Source organism: Pelophylax lessonae (assembly GCF_965119305.1).
Source record: "Pelophylax lessonae genome assembly, chromosome: 3".
Lineage (NCBI taxonomy): Eukaryota > Metazoa > Chordata > Amphibia > Anura > Ranidae > Pelophylax > Pelophylax lessonae.
Genome location: NC_138770.1, coordinates 346,731,491 through 346,752,238, shown reverse-complemented (window position 1 = coordinate 346,752,238; position 20,748 = coordinate 346,731,491). Strand labels below are relative to the sequence as shown.

The 20,748-nt window shown below is 39.1% G+C and overlaps 1 protein-coding gene across 23 annotated transcripts in view; it reads right to left on the bottom strand.

The window, feature by feature from the left end:
- RIMS1 (regulating synaptic membrane exocytosis 1) overlaps positions 1-20,748 on the bottom strand; it is a 625,149-nt gene that overhangs the window by 38,308 nt on the left and 566,093 nt on the right. For all 23 annotated transcript variants that reach the window (XM_082249043.1, XM_082249059.1, XM_082249050.1 and 20 more), the window contains 2 exons: positions 7,726-7,867; positions 759-871 (listed from right to left, as the gene is read on the bottom strand). In XM_082249043.1, coding sequence (XP_082105169.1) covers positions 759-871; positions 7,726-7,867 — 255 coding nt within the window. The remainder of the gene's footprint in view (positions 1-758; positions 872-7,725; positions 7,868-20,748) is intronic.

Sequence of the window (20,748 nt, the reverse complement as noted above, 5' to 3'; positions counted from 1 at the left end):
AAAGAGTCCCCCGATGTAGATCCTGTAGATCCATCGTCAATCACGACGCCCACCACCCCCAAAAAAAAAACAATGCTCCGCCCGTGACAAAGGCTAAACACGGAATGCCTGCTCCGCTGTATGACAGTTCTTAAATAGGTAAGGGGCGGAGCCACCTGGTGGCACTGCCCCATTGTGACATCACCAACCCAGCATGCGTCGGACAGTGACGTCACACAGGGGGGTGGTGCCACCAGGTGATGTCACCAAGTGGCCCCTTCCCTATTTAAGAACTGTCACACGGCGGAGCAGGCAGATAGCGGCTATCACAGGCAGAGCATTTCTCTTTTCGGGTGCAAACATTGGGAACATTGTTTTTTTATTATTTAAAAAAGCACCCCCCCACGTTGAGGGCATGTGGCCTGGTATGGTTCAGGAGGGCGGGGGTCTTGTATGGATTTTGGGGGGACCCCACAGCCCTTTTTTTCTGCAATTGTGGCATGGGGTTCCCCTTCAAATCCATACTAGACACAAAAGGGCCTGGTATGGATTGAGGGGGGGGCCCACACGCTTTTTTTTTTATATATTTCTATTCCTGGCAAATTTGGGCGATGTTCAGGCCGAACTTATGCTTGGCCCGAACCGTTCGCCCATCCATAGTGACTAACCACTACAAGCTGTAAAACCCACTGATGAATTATTAAATAACCACAGCTGGCTTCCTCAGTTTAAAATATAACATTTTTAAATAAAGTACTACCAATATATTTAGCACTTACCCATAGCAGGAGTTGCCAGTGTCTGTCGGCCTACTAGCTGTGCAGGTCCAAGTCCATCCAGAAAGTCACTAAACTGGCTGTCAACACCCAGCCTTACTCCTGGAAATATTAAACTGCAGACGAAAAAAAAAGGACATATACACTGATGCAGATGTATACAATCAACTACAGTAGATTATATATATATATATATATATATAAGGGCAGGGGAGAAATTAAGTTAAAATGATATGCCTATGGAAAAAGAAACATGTTCTAAAAAGAAGAAAATAGTGCAATGTTCCATCAGAATGGCACTGTAAATGAAAAGGGTGATATAAGAAAACCTGGCATAACTGTCTGTCTGGCTTTTGAAAAATAAACTTACACAAGGTATACTTTTAACCACTTTATTGTCCGTACACACTATAAGCAAACCAGGCGAACATTTTCGTCTAAGGGCTCTTTCACACGGCCGCTCCGATTTTTTTCCTCCGCAGCGGCACTTTTTTTTTTTTTTTATGGACACGGATGACACTTGTGTCATCCGGTCCGTATGTCCGCATATCATCCCATCCGTTTGCGGATGATATACGGACATAATGTATGTCTATGGGGATTGCGGATGTCAGCGGATGAGTAAAATAGGGTAAAATAGGGTTCAGTCACGTTCCAAAAAATGGAACAGAACTGAAAGGACACAAATCGGATGTCAGCGGATGACATCCGCAATCCCATTGACATGCATTATGTCCATATATCACCCGCAAACGGATGGGGTGATATACAGACATACGGAGTGGCCGTGTGAAAGAGCCCTAAGGAACAATCATACGAATTTCTCATAGTGTGTACACAACTTTCAACAGTTTCAACTTTTAATTTCGACCTTTCGAATTAAAATTTCTGAAGAGACAAACTCCAAAATTTTTCTTGTATGGGAACAGACCGAACAATTTTTGTTTAATGTGTACTGTTTTTGTAAGATTTTCTTATGAGAAATATCAGATATGAAAGACTGCAAATGATCAGAAACAACAGATAACCAAAAAAAAAGCCTTTGTCATACCAGAATTTCCATACATTATTTCTATCCTGGTCTTATGGCCCACACACACTATGAGAAAATCAGGTGAACGATCAGCCGGTTTCCCTCGATGATTCACAGCATGTGGAAACCGGCTGATCATTCACCTGATTTTCTCATAGTGTGTACAGACCATAAGACCAGACTCTTTCTGGCACTTTTTGTGCCAGTTTAAATCAATATTTTTTGCTAGAAAATTACTTATAACCCCCAAACATTATACATTTGTTTTTAGCAGAGGGAATAAAATGGTTGTTGAAAATTTTTTATGTCACATGGTATTTGCGCAACAGTTTGGTAATTTTTTGTAAAATGTGAAAGATGATGTTACACCAAGTAAATAGATACCTAACATGTCATGCTTTAAAATTGCGCACCCACGTGGAATGGAGACAAACTACGGTACTTAAAAATCTCCATAGGCGACGCTTTATCCGGTTGCCGACCGCCACACGACTATATACTGCGGCGGTCAGCCCCGGCCAGGCAGAGTGACATATTGGTACGTCACTTGCCTGTCACTTCCTTGTGAGCCAATAGCGGGCGAGCGCGCGCCCGCCCTGGCTCGTTCACAGGGAAGTTTGTGCGTGTGACCGGTGGACCCGATGTCCGCCGGTCACTCGCTGATCGTCGGTACAGAGGGAGAAAGTCAGGCGGCTGATGTAAACAAGCCGCCTGTCATTCTCCCCTGTGTACAAACAGTGATCAGACGGTTCTACTATGTATGCCGGTCACTCGCGATCTCCCCGTGGAGAGGGAGAAAGGCAGGCGGCTAATGTAAACAAAGCCGCCTGTCATTCTCCCTGATCTAACTGCAAAGATCATACGATCCTGTTATATAGGATCGTATGTCTCTGTGGTTACATTACTAGCCACACCCCTTTACAGTTAGAAGCACGCCCCTAGGGACACACTTAACCCCTCCCTCCCCAATAAAGTTAACCCCTTCCCTGCCAGTGTCATTTTGCAGTAACAGTGCATATGTATAGCACTGATTACTGCAGTAATGTCACTGGTAACCCCAAAAGTGTCAAAAATGTCAGTCAAGGGTCCGATCTGTCCGCCGCAATGTCGCAGTACCGCAAAAAAAATCGCAGATCGCCGCCATTACGCGTTAAAAAAAACCACCAAAAATGACAGAAATCTTTCCCTTAGTTAGTAAACGCAATAACTTTTGCGCAAACCAATCAAAATACGCCTTTTGCGATTTTTTTTTTACCAAACATATGTAGCAGAAAACAAATTGGCCAAAAATGTTAAAAAAATTTGATTTTTACATTTTTTTGGGGGGGGGATTTCATATAAAAAATGTGAAAAATATTGTTATTTTTGCAAAATTTACGCTCTTTTTTTGTTTATAGCGCAAAAAGTAAAAATCGCACAGGTGATCAAATACCACCAAAAGAAAGCTCTGTTTGTGGGAAAGAAAGGACGTCAAATTCGTTTAGGTACAGCGTCGCACGACCGCGCAATTGTCCGTTAAAGTCACGCAGTAAAAAATCGCAAAAAACCCCCTGGTCGGAATGTGGGTAAAATCTTCCGGGGCTTAAGTGGTTAAACACCTTTACAGGTTACCTGTTTAGAGTTACAGAGGAGCTCTAGCACTAGAATTATTGCTCTTATGCTAACATTCGTGGTGATACCTCAAGTGTGGTGTGAATACAGTTTACATATGTGTGTGCGACTTAAGTATTCGTTCGCTTCTGGATGTGAGCACGGAGGGATGGGGGCGCTTTTTTTTTCCTAATTTATTTTACTTTTTATTTTTACACTGTCCTTTTATTTATTTATTTTTATCACTTTTATTCCTATGACAAGGAATGTAAACATCCCATAGAAATAATGTCTTCTTTATCTATCCTCATTTTCCTTAAAAAGCAAGAGATCAATAAAAATATATATATAAATTTGATCTTTTACTTTAAAAAAAAAAAAACTGTTTACTTCCAGCCTGGACCTGGATATCACTTCGGTCCTCCAAGGCCATAGAGGCGCTCGAAGAGGATCTACTCTTTGATCGCCTCTGGGTCTAGCTGGCTGCACCATTAGATAATTTCTCAAGTGAACCGGTGGAAGCGCTTTCATGAGAAAGCCAGAAAAACAGTCGCTTTTAGAAACAATACCAGATTTATGGTTAATACCTTCAGCTATAATCCTGGTAAGCCACTTCAAAGCCGCAACGTAAATAGACAAATTGTGGACTTGAAGTGGCTCATAAGGTTTCCAACTCTAAATCTTTTCACGTTACGGTATCACAAAGAAATATAAAAAAATGTTATAGATTTTAGCGTATGAATTTAACGTGTATTTAAACCTAAAAACACAAGTGTCATATACTGCAGGCTACCAGTCCTTACATGTTTGTGGCTACAATAGTTTCCTGTATTAAGGGTTTTTTTTTTTGTTTTTTTTTTCACCTGCTGATCGTAACAGTAATAATCTTCCTGTCCTAGGGTGACACTGCTACTCACCGTACTGAAGAAATAGCATCATCCAAGGCTGTTCTCCGGATTTGGACTACAAATACATACCTCCCACTCTCATCATCTTTATTACAAAGGGGGAAAGGCTGTGTAGTTTAGCCACTTAAGGACTGGAAGGTTTTACCCCTTTAATGACAAGGCCATTTTTTGCGTTACGGCACTGCATTATTTTAACTGGCAACTGCACACTAATCCGACGCTGTACCCAAATAAAATTGATGTCCTTTTTTCCCCACAAATAGAACTTTCTTTTGGTGGTATTTGATCACATCCGCAGTTTTATTTTTTTTGCACTAAAAACAAAAAAAAATGACAATTCGGGAAAAAAACTATATTTTTTACTTTCTGCTATAAAACATATCTAATAAAACAAATTAAAAAATCCTTTTTTTCATCAATTTAGGCCAATATGTATTCGGGCACATATTTTTGGTAAAAAAATTCCAATAAGTGTATATTGATTGGTTTGGGTCATTTCCCATAATAGAGCCAACCTGCCGCAGTAAAACTACAGCGGCTGGTCGGCAAGTGGTTAAAGGAGATGGCTTGGAAAGCTGATAACCCTGTTTGAATTCTCAGGTTACTAAAATGCAGCAAATGTACTTAACCTAAAAAAAAAACATGGAACAAAACATGCAGAATCCAAAGGTTCAGTAAGCTGCAATATATTACATTTATGTTCTTGGATTAAGTTACATGTTAAAGACAATCTGTATCCAAAAAATAATATTTTAATTGAGAGTGTGCAATGGTGGGTGGAATCACATTCTTCTTCTAACATGTTCCAAAGACTAGTGATGACATTGTCCACAGAAACTGATGTCTACTCTTGTTCAAAGGGCTAACAAAGGTATTTTTAAAGCCTAAGTGCAGCCAACATAAAACACAAAAATCAGCACAAAAAAAAATAAAAAATTAAGGCGACAGTGTACAAATTAAAAAAAAAAAAAAAGCGCTGGCCCAGTTTTACTATGTAACCAGCGATTGCAGCCTGCTTGTGGGGATTACCCACAAACATCAGATCGACAGCGGTAATTCTAGCACTAGACCTCCTCTAAAAATCTGGTAACCTGTAAAGACTTTTAAAGGGTTGCCTATGGATATTAAAAATGTATGTAGTTGGTTCCACTGCACAAGCATGCACAAGTTTAAAGAGTGACACGTTTAGTATCTATTTACTCGGCGTAACATCATCTTTTATATTTTACCAAACAATTGGGAATTATATTGTGTTTTTGTCATGAAAATTAAAAAAAAGTGTATTATTATTGTCAGAAAAACCACTGCAAAAATACTGTGTGACATGAAAAAAAATTGCAACACCATTTTTTTTCTCTAGAGCGTCGGCTTTAAAAAAATATATATAATGTTTGGGGGTTCAAAGTAATTTTCAAGCAAAACTTACTGATTTTTACATGTAAACAAAAAGCTTTAGAAAAGGCTTGGTCTTCAAGTGGTTAGAAGAGTGGATGATGTGTGGCAGAGGCTTCTAATATTGGGCATAAATTACCAGGACAGTTCAAACATCTCCCCTAAATCACCCCTTTTTGGAAAGAAGATACCCCAAGATATTTGTTGAGATGCAGGTTTAGTCCATGGAAGATTTTATTTTTTGCCACAAAATTTTGGAAAATGAGAAAAAAAGATTTTACACACAGTTGTCAATTTAATTAGATATTTCTCAAGCTAGCCATGGGTATATGTGGAATTACATGTCAAAACACATTCTGTTTTTTCTCCCAAATATGGGGATAACACATGTGAGAGACTTTTTGGCAGCCTAGCTATGTACAGGAGCCCAAAATCCAATGACCACCTTCAGGCTTTCAAAGGGCATTATTTCCTAATTTCACTTCCTGACTATCTTTCACGGTTTCTTAAAATTCCAGGATAGTACAAACTATCCCAACTACCCCCCCCCCCCCCCAATGACTCCTTTTTGGAAAGTAGACACTCCAAGGAATTTGATAAGAGGCATGGTAAGTATTGTGCAGATCTCTTTTTTTGTTTTGAAAAAGAAAATAAAAAATACATTTTCCTTTTCATTCTTTATTTTTCAAAAACTCGTGCCAACAAATACTTGCCATGCCTCTTAGAAAATACTTTTTTTGGAAAGTAAACACTACAATGTATTTGCTAAGAGATATGCCGAGTATTTTAAATATCTAATTTCTAGCCACAAATATAGCCTGTACATGGATAAGCTGCCAAAAAGTCTCTCACATGTGGTATTCCCATACCTAGGAGAAGTAGCAGAATGTGTTTTGGGGTGTATTTCCACATATACCCATGGCATGTGTGAGACATATCTTGTTAAATTTACAACTTTTTTTGCCATATTCCAAAAACTTGAGCCAAAAAATAAATTCTTCCATGCACTCAACATGCCTTTCAGCAAATAGCCTGGGGTGTCTGCCTTCCAAAAAGGGGTAATTTGGCAGGGGTGTATGTACTGTCCTGGCATTTCTGGACCTTAAAAACTGGGATAGGTAGCCAGGAAATGAAGTTAGGGAATTACGCCCTTTGAAAGCCTTAAGATGGTCTGTAGATTTTGGGGGAATGTACGCGGCTAGGCCCCCAAAAAGTCTCACACATGGTATCCCCATGGATGAAGTAGCAAAATGTGTTTTGGGGGTGTAATTTCACGTATACCACATATTAAAACATTTAGTCATTTTCCAAAAAACAAAAACATCTTTTATGCACTTAACATGCCTCTAAGCAAACACCTTGGTGTCTACTTTCCAAAAAGGGGTCATTTGGGGGCGTTTGCACTGCCCTGGTATGTTAGCACCTCAAATGTGATAGGCAGTCAGAAAGTAAAAGCTGCATAAATTCCAGTACTGTATATATACCATAGTTGTAGATGCGATAGCTTTCACACAAACCAATTAATATACACTTATTGGGATTTTATTTTACCAAAGACACGTAGCAGAATACATTTTGGCCTAAATTTATGACAAAATCTGATTTTATTGGATATTGTTTATAACAAAAAATATTGTTTTTTTTTAATTTTATGTCTTTTTTCATTTATAGCGCAAAAAATACAAAAACCAATGGTGATCAAATACCACCAAAAAAAATCTCTATTTGTGTAAAAACAATAATATAAACTTCATGTGGGTACAGTGTTGCAAAATCGAGCAATTGGCAGTTAAGTAGCAGTGCTGAATAGCAAAAAAAGTAGCACAGTAGCGCAGTGCTGAACAGCAAAAAATGCTCTGGTCATGAAGGGGTATATTCTTTTTTTCGGAGATCAAGTGGAGTGGTTAAATGTCACACTTGTCAGATTCTAACATCTGCCTATGATTCTAGGAGCTAAGGTTCCAACCTAACTCCAAATGACTTTTCACTGCAATTTGCTACCGATGGCAGACACTGTGTTATTCATCTTGCCACACTGTATACTTACTTTCCTTCAGAGCTGTAGCTGTTAATACTTCCATCTGTTGACTCTCTGCTTGGCTGGCGGACCATACGACTCCTCATTTCAGCTGCCATTCCTGTTTCTGTGCTTCTCTGTATTGTACTTTTGAATTTCTTGTTGCTGGAATCTAAAGAGATAATATGTTATTATTAGAACTCAGTGGGAATCGGATTCCTACAGTATGAAAGCCCATAAACCAAATCCAATGAATTAATACAGAAGCAAATACCAACACTTTAGGTAAATCATTATATGCAAAATCAGACTTGCTTTGGTGTTTATTTTTGGTATGGAATCCTAAAAAGATAAAATAACCCAAAAATTAGATTTCAGAAACTGATCCGTAAACAGAACTCATACCACCCTGATTTACAGATATAAAGTGGAAAAAAAAATGATGCTGTGTAAAAAGCCACATGTGAAAGATACCAATATATACTTTCAACTGGCTAAATGAGTAAACCATAATGATTTTACACAGGTCACACAAATAAGACAACGACACAAGCTCTCTATTTTATCAATGAGCAAGCTTGAATATTTTGCTTGCCAACAAAAAAAAACAAAAAAACACAAAGTTATGTATTTCTGTTTGAGGCTAACTCCAAGTCTTTAAATCATATATCAGATACTGTTATAAAAATAAGGAAGACTGTGCATTGGGTGCAGGATTTTTTGTCTTACTTTTTACCCTATTTCATAGATATACACAGTGTGAAGACTAGTATATATACACCATTGAAACCAGGGTAATACAGTACATCTTTACGACCCTTTTGCAGGGTCATGTGTCAATCAAATTCTAATAAAGACTCAAGAAGCCAGTTTGTAAGATGTCATGACATGATGTTGTGGTTTTACAACTGTAAATGCTTTTGGAAAAGTTTTACGTTTTTCAGACAACAGATGGAGTCATTCTCCAGTTTATATGAAAAAGGTAAAAAGCATCACTAATTTAAAATTCTTAGTGTATGTGTGACAAATATTTACAAGCTAATATTTCTCTATTACAAAAATTATTAGCAACATACAGTATATGTTTTTTTTTCAAATACTGGGATCTGTTTAAAGAGAATATCGGGCCTGCCATTGCCCTGTTTGTAAAACGTTCTAGTTGATTGGTTAATAAGCTGACCCAAGAGTTTCCCCAATATTTCCTATGTCTCTAACCCAGTAAAAATTCAGAACAACTCACAAAAATACTTGGCATCTGTCTTTGTGTTCTGTGTTATTGATTCAGTGGATTGAATAAAATGGTAGGCAACACAACCAAACAACTAACAATTTCAGAAGAGGTGAGCAACAAAAGCCTCCTTGCATTTCTCATGACAAAGCTTCTTGACAAGTCTTCATAAAATAGGATTTGTAAGTAAGGAGAGGCAGAGTTTGTGTTCTTTACAGCTCTTCCCTGTTAGTCTGCTACACTGCATAATCTATTGTCAAAATCGAGTGGTGATAACGGGGAAAATGCTTAAATCTGGGTTCACACTGTGTGGAGACACGGCTCACAGCAGGGGTCTGGTGCGTCCCTGTTCTCCATTTCAGGGACAAATTAGGCCCGAATATTTGCCTCAATTCAGGCCTGGAATGTAGCCGAAGACGCGCAGGACCCTTGTGCAATGCACTCCATGGCCACTCTGGGATGTGTGAACCGGCTCCATTGAGAGCCAGTCACAGTCTCTTGTCCTACGAGTTGTATACGGGGAAACTCACATCCAATTGGCATCAGTGTGAACCCAACCTTAAACAGATGTATGCAAGCTAGTTATATGACTGTACCTAATAGGCCAATTCAACATTTTAAACCAACAGTTCCTGATACCCAGCTGGCTAGCCAAAGGGCATACAGCAATAATCTACATGCCATTAGGGCAGTGCTATACCTTTTACCAATTCCCATGAAGGACTTTTTGGATCCTTTCTTGTATATTAAACTGCACATAATCTGTATGGAGAATTCTTTATCATATGATTATCAGTGGAGCAGTTCTAAACAATTATAAAGAGTGTCCACCTTTAGAATTAAAGTGATTCTAAGGGCAAAAGGTTTCTACTTTAATTTCAAATCCTGTGAGAAGGGAGCAGTGGGCAGATCCCTGGCTTGGGAGCATGCTCAGACCAGTGCCCCATAGCAAGCAGCTCACTATGGGGACACTCGGAGAGGAGCAGGAGTGGACATCGCTGCCAGGAGAACTCAGAAGAGGAGGTTTGAGGCCGCTCTGTGCAAAACCATTGCATACAGCAGGCAAGTACAACATGTTCGTTATTTTCATTTTAAAAATGTAGCTTTATAATAACTTTAAAGTCCATTAGTTGGTTGAGCTAAATGGACTTGTGTCTTTTTTCAACCTAACTATGTAATTATGCCTCTGCACCACAAATGTCAGTGTGGGCCACACGACAGATTAATGTACCTGTTGGAAACAGGCACACACATTTGTGGCAATCACCATGTGGGGATGTTCACTGAGATTGGAGTGTCCATACAGATATTTCATCCTCACTGCAGTTGAGATCCCTCAGCGCACAGACAGCACAGGGGCTGAGGAGTTTTGTAGCAGGGAACTGAGCCTGATGGGGATTCAGAAAAACCACCTCCCCATCAGGTCCATTTCTCTTATGATTGGCAGCAGTCAATGGGTGGATTTCTTAGCCAATAGATAACCTCCTTTTGACTATAAAATCCACACATCAACCACAAGAAGGGAGCAGACCTGAGGCTCAAGTCACTGACTGTGTCAATGGTTAATGTCAATGTCAATGGTAGACACTTTGGCTATCTCAGTTAGCCAAGTTGGACTTAATTATGTGCAGTTTAATATCTACAAACTGGAGGAAATTATTTTTGAATCCGGTGCAGCGATAGCACCAATTTGCATAAGTGGTGCTATAAAGAGTTACCTGAATCTGCCACCATCATGTCTAAAACTGCCACTAACTGGTGGGAGGAAATTTTTATCTGGGTCTGGCCATTTTAAAGGGCCAAACCAGAAAAGTGTTGTTAATACTTTATCATGTAGTTCTTTTCAGGCACTTTCATTTCAACTATTGGCCTATTGATTCAGCAATAACTTTGCTGTTACTTACAATACTAAAATGTTTAAATTAATGTTAAGATCGGTACAATTTAGGGTTGCATTAATACCAATACCAGTATTGGTGCCGATACTAAGCATTTGCACAAGTAGTCGTACTTGTGCAAATGCTCTGATACTTGAAACCGATACCTTTGCAGTGCGATTTGAGCCTATACAAAATGAATGGGCTCAAATCGCACTACAAAGAATTGCATGTGATTTGAAAAAGGAATGCTGTGCGATTCCTGTGTGAACCCAGGCTTGTCATAGTGACTTCAGTCTGGGTTCACACAAGAGTGGTGCGGGAAGCTCCATGCGATTCGGACAGGAATCATACAGCATTCCTGCTTAAATTGCATGCGATTCTTTGGTGTGCAATTCGAGCCTATTTATTTTGTTTATGTTCAAATCGCACCGCAAAGTATCGTTTAAGGTATCGGATCATTTGCACAAGTACTAGGTATTGGTGAGTACTTGACCAAAAGTATCGGTACTCGTACTCGCCGGCAAAAAAAAAACAGTATCAGTGCAACCCTTGTACAAATTATAAATCTTATTTGCAATTACTCTTGTTTCTTGCAACACTGAAATTATTCTTATATATATAGCATGGTGCAGACTTTTTTTTTTTATATATAAAATGCATTTTTAAAAGTTAATTTATTTATTAAAGGACTGTTAGATGATGAGTTTATGTGAAATCTCCATTAACAAAATAAAAAATGGTAAAAAAACAATAAAATAGTAAAAAACAATAGAATGGAGACCCTAAAAGCAGCTGGCACTACAGAAGTCAATCTGTGTAAATATCATAACAAAAAAGTGCAGCGCTAAACCAAGAAAATATAAAGTGCATATAGTGCATATATATTTATGAAAAATAAATCCAAATGAATTGATAATAAACATGAAGATGAAAGAAGAAAGTCCAAAGTGTTGTGAAAAAAGTGTATCCTCAATATGTAATTTGAGTGAATTTTCCAGACACTGTGCGTACAATTACCACCACCAACATTAGGGGGGGAGGCTTACCAGAAATGTTGGACCCAGTTTGGCATACGCCTAGTGAGTCAGTATCATCAGTAGTGTGTATATAACCATCCGGAAAAGAAAAAGATATCTGGATCAACTCTCGCCACATCACTCCAATGGCAATGTATTCCACTTTGATATAAAATATTCCAACCGGAGGACCACTCAGTTATAATTATTCTGGATGGAAGCTTCTCCAAATAGGCTCAATAAAATAATAAACTCCACATGGTGTAAAACCATACAGAACAGACATTTAATAAAGATCAGATAAACTTACAATTAGATGGATAAAAAGCGCTTTTCAATAAAACATCCTATGGATCATAAGGAATGGCATTAAATGGCGACAGACCCAACGTGTTTCGTCTGATTAGACATCATCTGGGGTCACACCCCAGATGATATTGGAATATTTTACATTAAAGTGGAATATTTTGCCGTTGGAGTGATAGTTGGCGAGAGTTGATCCAGATATTTTTCTCCTTTCCGGATGGTTATATACACACTACTGCTGATACCGACCAACTAGGCGTATGCCAAACTGGGTCCAAAATTTCTGGTAAGCCCCCCTCTAATGTTGGTGGTGGTAATTCTGTGCACAGTGTCTGGAAAATTCATGTGGATTTCATATTGAGGATACACTTTTTTTTACAACACTTTGAACATTCTTCTTTCATATATGTTTATTATCAATTAATTTTGATTTATTTTTCATAAATATATGACCTGACACCTAATAGAATAAGCCTGAACCACAGTCTGTCTGATCCATCTGAAAATGGTCACAGCAGAGGCAGCCAGCCCTTGCGAGGTCCATCCATGATGACAAATAGTGAATCTGGCTTCCAAAAATACTCCGTAGCTGCCAGATACACCCTTATTGCCTGAACCACATCCAAGGAGTGCAAAGCAACTTCCTTAGGATACTTAGGCTTGGAACACAGGGAGGGCAACACAATGTCTTCATTCAGAAGAAAATCAGAGACGATCTGTGGAAGGAACGACGGACATGGACGAAGAACTGCCTTAACCCTGTGAACTACCAGACAGTGCCGTCAGTTCGGACAACCTGCACACAGAAGTAATGGCCACCAAAAAGGCCACCTTCTGAGACAACGTAAGCTGGGGAACCTCCCTAATATTTTCAAAGGGAGACTTCTGGAGAACTGACAACACCAAATTGAGGTCCCACGGCAGCAATGGAGCCTGCGGAATCAAGCTTCTCATGCCCTGTAGAAAGGTATGCACCAATGAGTGTGTGGCCAACGGACATTGAAAAAAACCGCCAAGGCCAAGACCTGGCCACTAGGATGACCGGAATCTGTACAGCAGAGAGGGCTGCAATGAATCGTTCTGCCAACCTTAGAATGCCGGCTTCTTCCTGAGCTGCCAGGACACATCTCGTGACACCTTGGTGATTGGCATAGGACACAGCCATGGCACTGTCCGCTTGAATCTGTACAGGACACCCTTGGAGACGACGTGTCCAATGATCAAGACAAAGTCTGATCGCTCGGAGCTACAGTACATTGATCGGTAGCCTGGACTCTTCCAGAGACCAGACCCCCAAGGCACACTCCATGCTGAGGACACCTCCCCACCTGGATAGGCTGGCATCTGTGGTAACAACTGTCCACTACAGGGGAAGAAATTATTTTCCTTGACGAAGTGCCAGGGGATGAAGCCACCAAACCAGGGATCCTCTCAACAGGATCAGATTGTTCAGAGACTGAGGATCCCTGTTCTAATTTATCAGAATCTCATTTTGCAGAGATCTCCTGTGGAACTGTGTAAACGGAACCGCCTCGAGGGTCCAGCACCCGCATGCAAATCCGAAGAGACGACCATCTGCTGGATAGCAGAAGCCGAACTGCTTCCTGCAACTTTTGAAGTTTCTCCAGAGGAAGAAACACTCTGACTGAGGACGAATCCAGAGTCAGGCCCAGATAGTCCAGGCTTGTGGACGGAACCAGAGCAGACATCTGAGTATTCAGAATCCAACCGAACTCCCTCCAATCTAAGTGATTGCAGAGAAATCTCCAAGTTGTCCAACAAGGCAGTCAAAGACTCTGCTCATAATAGCCGATCGTCCAGGTACCCCAGTACCGCGATCCCCCACTGACGCAATAATGCTAGAACCGGGGCCAACACTTTCGTGAAGACCCGAGGAGCGGAGGCGGACCAAAGGGTAACGCCACAAATTGATAATGCTCCTCACCCACAGCAAAGTGGAGGAAGCACTGATGGGCGACACATATTAGGATGTGAAGGTAGGCATCCTTGATGTCGATAGCGGCAAGAAAATCCCCCTGATGTAAGGATGCCACCACCATGTGCATGGACTCCATTCGGAACTTCTGTACCGGCACAAAGAGGTTTACCGCTTTGAGGTGCAGTATTGGACGCACCTTGTCTTCCTTCCTTGGGTTTTTACTCAAACCTTCATTCCTAGCAGCTGTAGTGTGGATAATTCATATATCCACCTTGACTCATTTTGGGATACAGCCAATCTCATGTTTTTCCCCCTCCAATTATATTCTATTTTATCGATCCCATATACTAATAGAAGGGTAGGATCGTTGTTATGCACGGATAGGCGAACACATTGATAATATCAAAAAAGGTTTTAAAAATCACAGCGTTTCCAATCATTTTAGATTGGTGCATAACAACGATCCTACCCTTCTATTAGTATGTGGGATCGATAAAATAGAATATAATTGGAGGGGGAAAAACATGAGATTGGCTGTATCCCAAAATGAGTCCAGGTGGATATATGAATTATCCACACTACAGCCGCTAGGAATGAATATAGATATGGACTTAAACTGTTTTATTTCAGACCCATAACCCCCTATATGATGCCATAATTCTTTTAAATAATCTCTTTTAAATAACCTTTTTACATAATTTCTTTTATACAATATTTATATTCTGTCCTTCAAAATATTACTATTTATACCTCTGGTTATTATAAGATGAGATCCTCTACCAGGACCTAATTTTAGGTACACTTATTTTAACTATTAATATAATTATCTTATACCACTCTGTAGTCCATGATATATGCATTGCTAATTTTATAATGAACATATCGAATTCCAATTTTATCTTAATATTAACCTTTAAAATATCATTGGTTTTACTTTAATTTTATTGCCCTTATGGTACAATAGGATGTCACTTTATATAACACATTCATTTAATTTTAATTTTTGTCTATATACAATATGATATTTATTCTTTATAATCACTATTCATTTTTACACTAAGACACTCATTGTTACTTGTTCACATTTAAAATAATGTATTCAAAATAATGTATTCAAAATAGTGTATATAACATTGGGTTTACGGACTGGTAGTGTAATTATATGTATTAGCCGCTCCTAAATGGTTAACATCCCCACCACGGAAGTTTCGTATAGTTATTAGATCCCGGACCACAGGGAACTACAAGGCCCAGCAGTTACCTCCCAGGCTCAGGAAGCCATAAGCTCTAAAGGTCTTTTTACCATAAGGTATTTAAGACCCACTACCTCTCGTGAGTGCATACCCCCACTATTCCAAGTCACGCCCAATTACCAGCAGTTGGACTACTGGAGGACCCAGCACTAAGCACTTGCACTTTCCCTTACCTGGCACTGAAAATTGTTATCCATGCACTAAGTCACCTATGAACTGTTTATTTGGACATTTTTTTGGCACCAATTTTGGCACTAATCCTGCACTTTATGTTAACCAAAGTATTTATTTAAGGTTGATGTTTATTGTGGTATATTTATGCATATCAATTGTGAATATCACTGGTTTACTACCACATAGCTGTGTGATCTACACATAAAACTATTTATTTATATATAATATTTTTTACCACTTGATTGCCAATTTTACTATCCAGGGTATGAACAAGTAATTGTTCACCCCTGAATAATACTAGCAAGCGCTATATTAATCCCACTATTCTGGGGTTTTCAATTTTTCAATGTTTGAGAACTGCCTGCAAGATCTGATGTAGAATACTGTAGTAGAAGATGGTCTGACTCGACATTGCAGCAAAAGGCTGCAATGTGGAATTTACCAGGAAATGTCGGGTAAAACGTCCAACCATTTAAATAACATCAACAGTGAACTCAGATGCAACTCCAGGCTTCTGGGTAAAAGTCTGATACCTCTGCATTATCTCATTACACAACTTGCCCAGAGGAGAATTATATTCTGAACAGACAGATCCTAACTCAAAGAAATGTAAAAGAAAAAAAAAACCTATGCCTTTGGACTCCTCCTTACAGATTTCATCCGTCTCTACCTGTTGTAGCAAATCATATGATCTAAAGCTGTTTTATCTGCCAAAGAACTTTGCATACAAATATGCAGCCTAACAATATCAGCATAATAATGTGTAACATCATTACTGAGCACCATTACTGAGCACTTTTCTGCAATGTTACAAGAGACAAGTTATACTAACAAATATTGATAAGCTATATATACCATTCTATTTTCTCACAGTTATGTCTGGGGAGTTAGGGCCTTGGTCCACAAAACACTTATGATTCAGTTGTATAAGAGTTTAAACAGATTGTAAGGGAGATATGCGCTTCACCGATGTTTGGTTAAAAAACTGAATATGCCCTTGTTGACTGCAGGAGATTTAATGACTACACCAATGCAGGAGATTTAATGACTACACCAACAAGGATGTAGACAATTTTGACTAATTTCCCACCACAATATGCCTTTACATTACTAGGTAAATTACTGTCAGACTACCGTGGCTAGTTGAAAGTATTTGTATTGGTCAGATAGACATAACTCCAGTTTTCCATATTACATCTTGCTCTGTCTACAATGTATCCGACTTTTGGAAATTGTGCTCCATCTAATCATTCCACTATGCTTGTAAAGCTATGTCTAAGGTCTTTGCAGTTTAACAACTAATCTTGTACTGCCATGGAGATTGAAGCCATTGTGGCTGAAACCCATGCACCCATGCATATGCATAAAACATAGCATGCTCAAGAAAACACAGGCAAAGGCCAAAGGACTTCATGTAACCGATTTTTTCCCCATTACTATATTGTCTTGCCTTGTACTTACTTGTCTCCCTGTGTGGATTTTTGGTAGAATTTGGGGCTTTGCTTTCTCATGTCAGAGTCTCCAGCATGCAGAACAGTGAGCAGCACAGTTGCAAGATAGCCACGTCTCATTCCAAGTCTGGTAAGACTAGAGGCCAATTTACTAAAACAGTTGAGAATATTCACTCAATAAATCAAGTGATTATTTACTTAAATTGTCCAGCCGTGTGTAAAATCAAATCCATGATCATTTTGCATACCCAATCATGTGCAGACAAAATTAACTTTTTTTCAGGACTGGATGCTTGGAGTGAATATTAATTTCATTTATTAAGTAAATGTTCTCAACACCTAAGCACACTCACATACCAGGCATACTCACATACCAGGATGTGAAGTGCTAATATTCATGAAGTATTCAAGACAAAAGGTAGATTTTTTCAGGGTACTGCTTAAGCACAATTAACTTCCTAATTTCTTGTTCCCTATTACATGACAAATCTTTACCTTTTGTGTTTAAGTCCACTTTAATGAAGATTATGCTATTCCTTTAATTATCTGGAATAATGCCAAGTCATACATGAGGATTTTCATTAAAGAAATGTTCTGTATTTCCTTAGCTTACAGGCGGTGGATACTGGAACTATTAGAAGCTGGTAGATACACCAAAATTAATTCATATCTAATCCTATGGGAAAGACATGTGCAAACCCTTTGTAAAATAATTTTTTTTTTTTTAAAGAAAAAAAAGTATATTTTCTTCTTCATATTTTAGACACTATGTTAGGGTTGTCCTTTGTTGGTAGCCAGGTAGAACAGGTCTACATGGAATTATGTAATCATCATTATTTTTTTTACATTTAGACAAGAAAAAGCAAAAAAAAAAACCTTTCAGTTGAGAACTTTTCTGTTATTTTCTGTTGTCATTCTTCTGTGTTTCTATGTTTACCTGTTTTGTCTGGCTATGGGCACAATACAACTATAACATAATGCCTAGAAACAAAGCAGAGACTTTCTTTTTTAAAACAGAAGTATTTTATTAAGGGTTGACACATTTGGCATCGATGAGCAATGATTATTAAAGCTTAACAGCCCGTAAGTTTTATTAATGCTATATAAGAGAAAAGGTAGTTACATCTGCATCAGAAATCCATCTGATACTGAAAGATCAGGAACTGTATAACTACAGAGCATGGAGGAATTGGATATTTACATTTAACAAACTAAAAATTTCCAGTGATATTAGTAAAGAATAGATAGCTACTTGATCCAACAGTCTCTCTGATAGAATTAAAAACTGCATTTGGCAGCTTTGCAATTGATTAAGGGGTTACTAGACTGACATCCAAAAGGATACAGGGATATGTTCAGTTCATGTTAGGTATATAAATACAATATTGTGCACAAGTTTTTGGTAGATGTGACCAAATACTGTAAAGTAAGAATGCTTTTTAAAAATATATATTTAGATTCTAAATAAAATCAATATTTGGTGTAACTACCCTTTGGCTTCAAACCAGCATTAATTCTTACACTTGGGCAAAGTCAGGGATTTAGCAGGATTAGAGTCAAATGTATGAATAATCAATTAATGTTTACCTAATGTTTATTCATTTCGTATGTAGGTTGAAACACAGTCATCAACTGAAACAAACAGTTGTGTAGGAGGCTTAAAACTGGGTGAGGAATAGCCAAACTCTACTACTAAAGTGATATTGTGGAAGAGCTTCACATCATAGGTCATTCACCATGGCAAGACTGAGCACAGCAACAAAACACAAGGTAGTTATACTGCATCAGCAAGATCTCTCCCGGCAAAGAATGCAACAGATGAAAGAGATATCATGTCAAGGTGCCAGGATACCAGAACACATGGAGATGCAGGTAAAATAAGGCAGTTTATTGGAGCAAGCAACAATAAACGCACAGCAAGAGAAAGCAGCAAGATCAGGAACAGCCGGGGTAAAGTCCAGAAGCCGGTGGTCATCAAACCAGGGTCGAGTCCAGAAGCGGGTAGTCATCCAACTCGGGGTCGAGTCAAGAAGTGGGTAGTCATCCAAGCTGGGGTTGAGTCCAGAAGCGGGTAGTCTGCTGATGCCGGGTCGTTTGCCGATGTGGGGTCAAGAAACAGGAGAGTCATCAGCCAAGCCTGGTCAAACACGGAGGAACACTGAGAACAGAAGGCTGCTAGCAGTGATGTACCCTGAAGCACAAATGCAAGGGCAAGGACTGCAACCCATCAGGTGATTGACATAGTCAGGTATGCAGCATCATCACGGTGTAACCCCCAAGCAGCAGACAAGTAATGATGCGATCAGAGTTGATAAGAGGTTACAGTCTGCACAAGTCCAAGATGGCTGCCAACAGGAGGGCAAGGTAAGATCCTTGTCAAAGGGATGCTTACTTCCCTTTGACATTGGAAGCTGTCCAGCAGTGCCCTCAGCACAGAATTGGGGGAAACCAGTGAGATCCAGATACCTCCATCTACAGTCCAGAGAAGTCTGGCCAGAAGTGGTCTTCATGTAAGAATTGCACCCAAAAAGCCATACCTTCGACCTTCAAAGTGGAAACAAGGCTAAACAACTCAACTATCCACAAAAATGTAGGAACTGGGGTGCAGGAAAATGGCAGCAAGTGATCTGGACTGATAAGCCAAAAATTTAAATATTTGGCTGTAACCAGAGGTAGTTTGTTCGAGAAGGGGTAGACAGATGTACAATAATGAGTGTAAGCAGGCAACAATGAAGCATGGCGGAGGTTCCTTGCAAAAATGGGGCTGCATTTCTGCAAATGGAGTTGCAGATTTGGTCAGGATCATAGGTGTCCTCATTGCTGGGAAATACAGGCAGATATTTATCCATCATATCATACCATCAGGGAGGCGTGTGATTGGCCCCAAATTTATTCTGCAGCAGGAAAATTACCCCAAACATACTGCCAATGTCATTAGGTACTATCTTCAGTATTAAGAAGAACAAGGAGCCCTGGAAGTGATGGTTTGGCCCCACATAACCCCGTCTGGGATTACATGAAGAGGCAGAAGGATTTGAGGCAGCCTACATCCAAAGAGGATATGTGGTTAGTTTTCCAAGATGTTTGGAACAACCTACCTGCTGAGTTCCTTCCAAAACGTGTATGCAAGTGTACCTAGAAGAATTAATGCTGTTTCAAAGGCAAAGGGTGGTCTCATCAAATATTGATTTGATTTCTCTTCTGTTCATTTACTTTTAATTTTGTAAATTAATAAAAATAAACTATCAACACTTCTATTTCTAAAAGCATTTTTCATTTAAAGTGTTTTTTTCACACCTACTTAAAACTTTTGCACAGCAGTGTATATGACCCTGCCATCCAGAAAATCAAGTTCTATGTTAGTGCTAATGCCAAAAACAGGTCAAGAATTTCTGCAAGCTGAGCCATAAGAGCCTAAATCCTAGCTGATATTAGATATTAAAATATTGGCTAAAAAAATAGCTCTGTGACCATCTAAAGTGATTACAAAGATCACGCACGTTTTCATACTAAAGACATTTGGGTTTGGAGAGTGTTTTATCCATGGGGTTATATTTTCCAATGTACATGCCACTGCTAGTAAAAGAGCAAATGGTGCAATCACTTCCCTCTTTTGTCGCTTCAAAAGTTTGTCCCTTGTTTCCAGAAATGACCAACTGTACCATTATATCCATTATCTCTATTTTTCATTATTTCCAGTTATATTTTAAGTGGTTGTACCCAGTAAAGTGACTAGAATTAGGGGACACACAGAGATTAAAGAAATCCTCCTACAAAGGTTTTAGCTGTGTATCTGCAGTCATTTC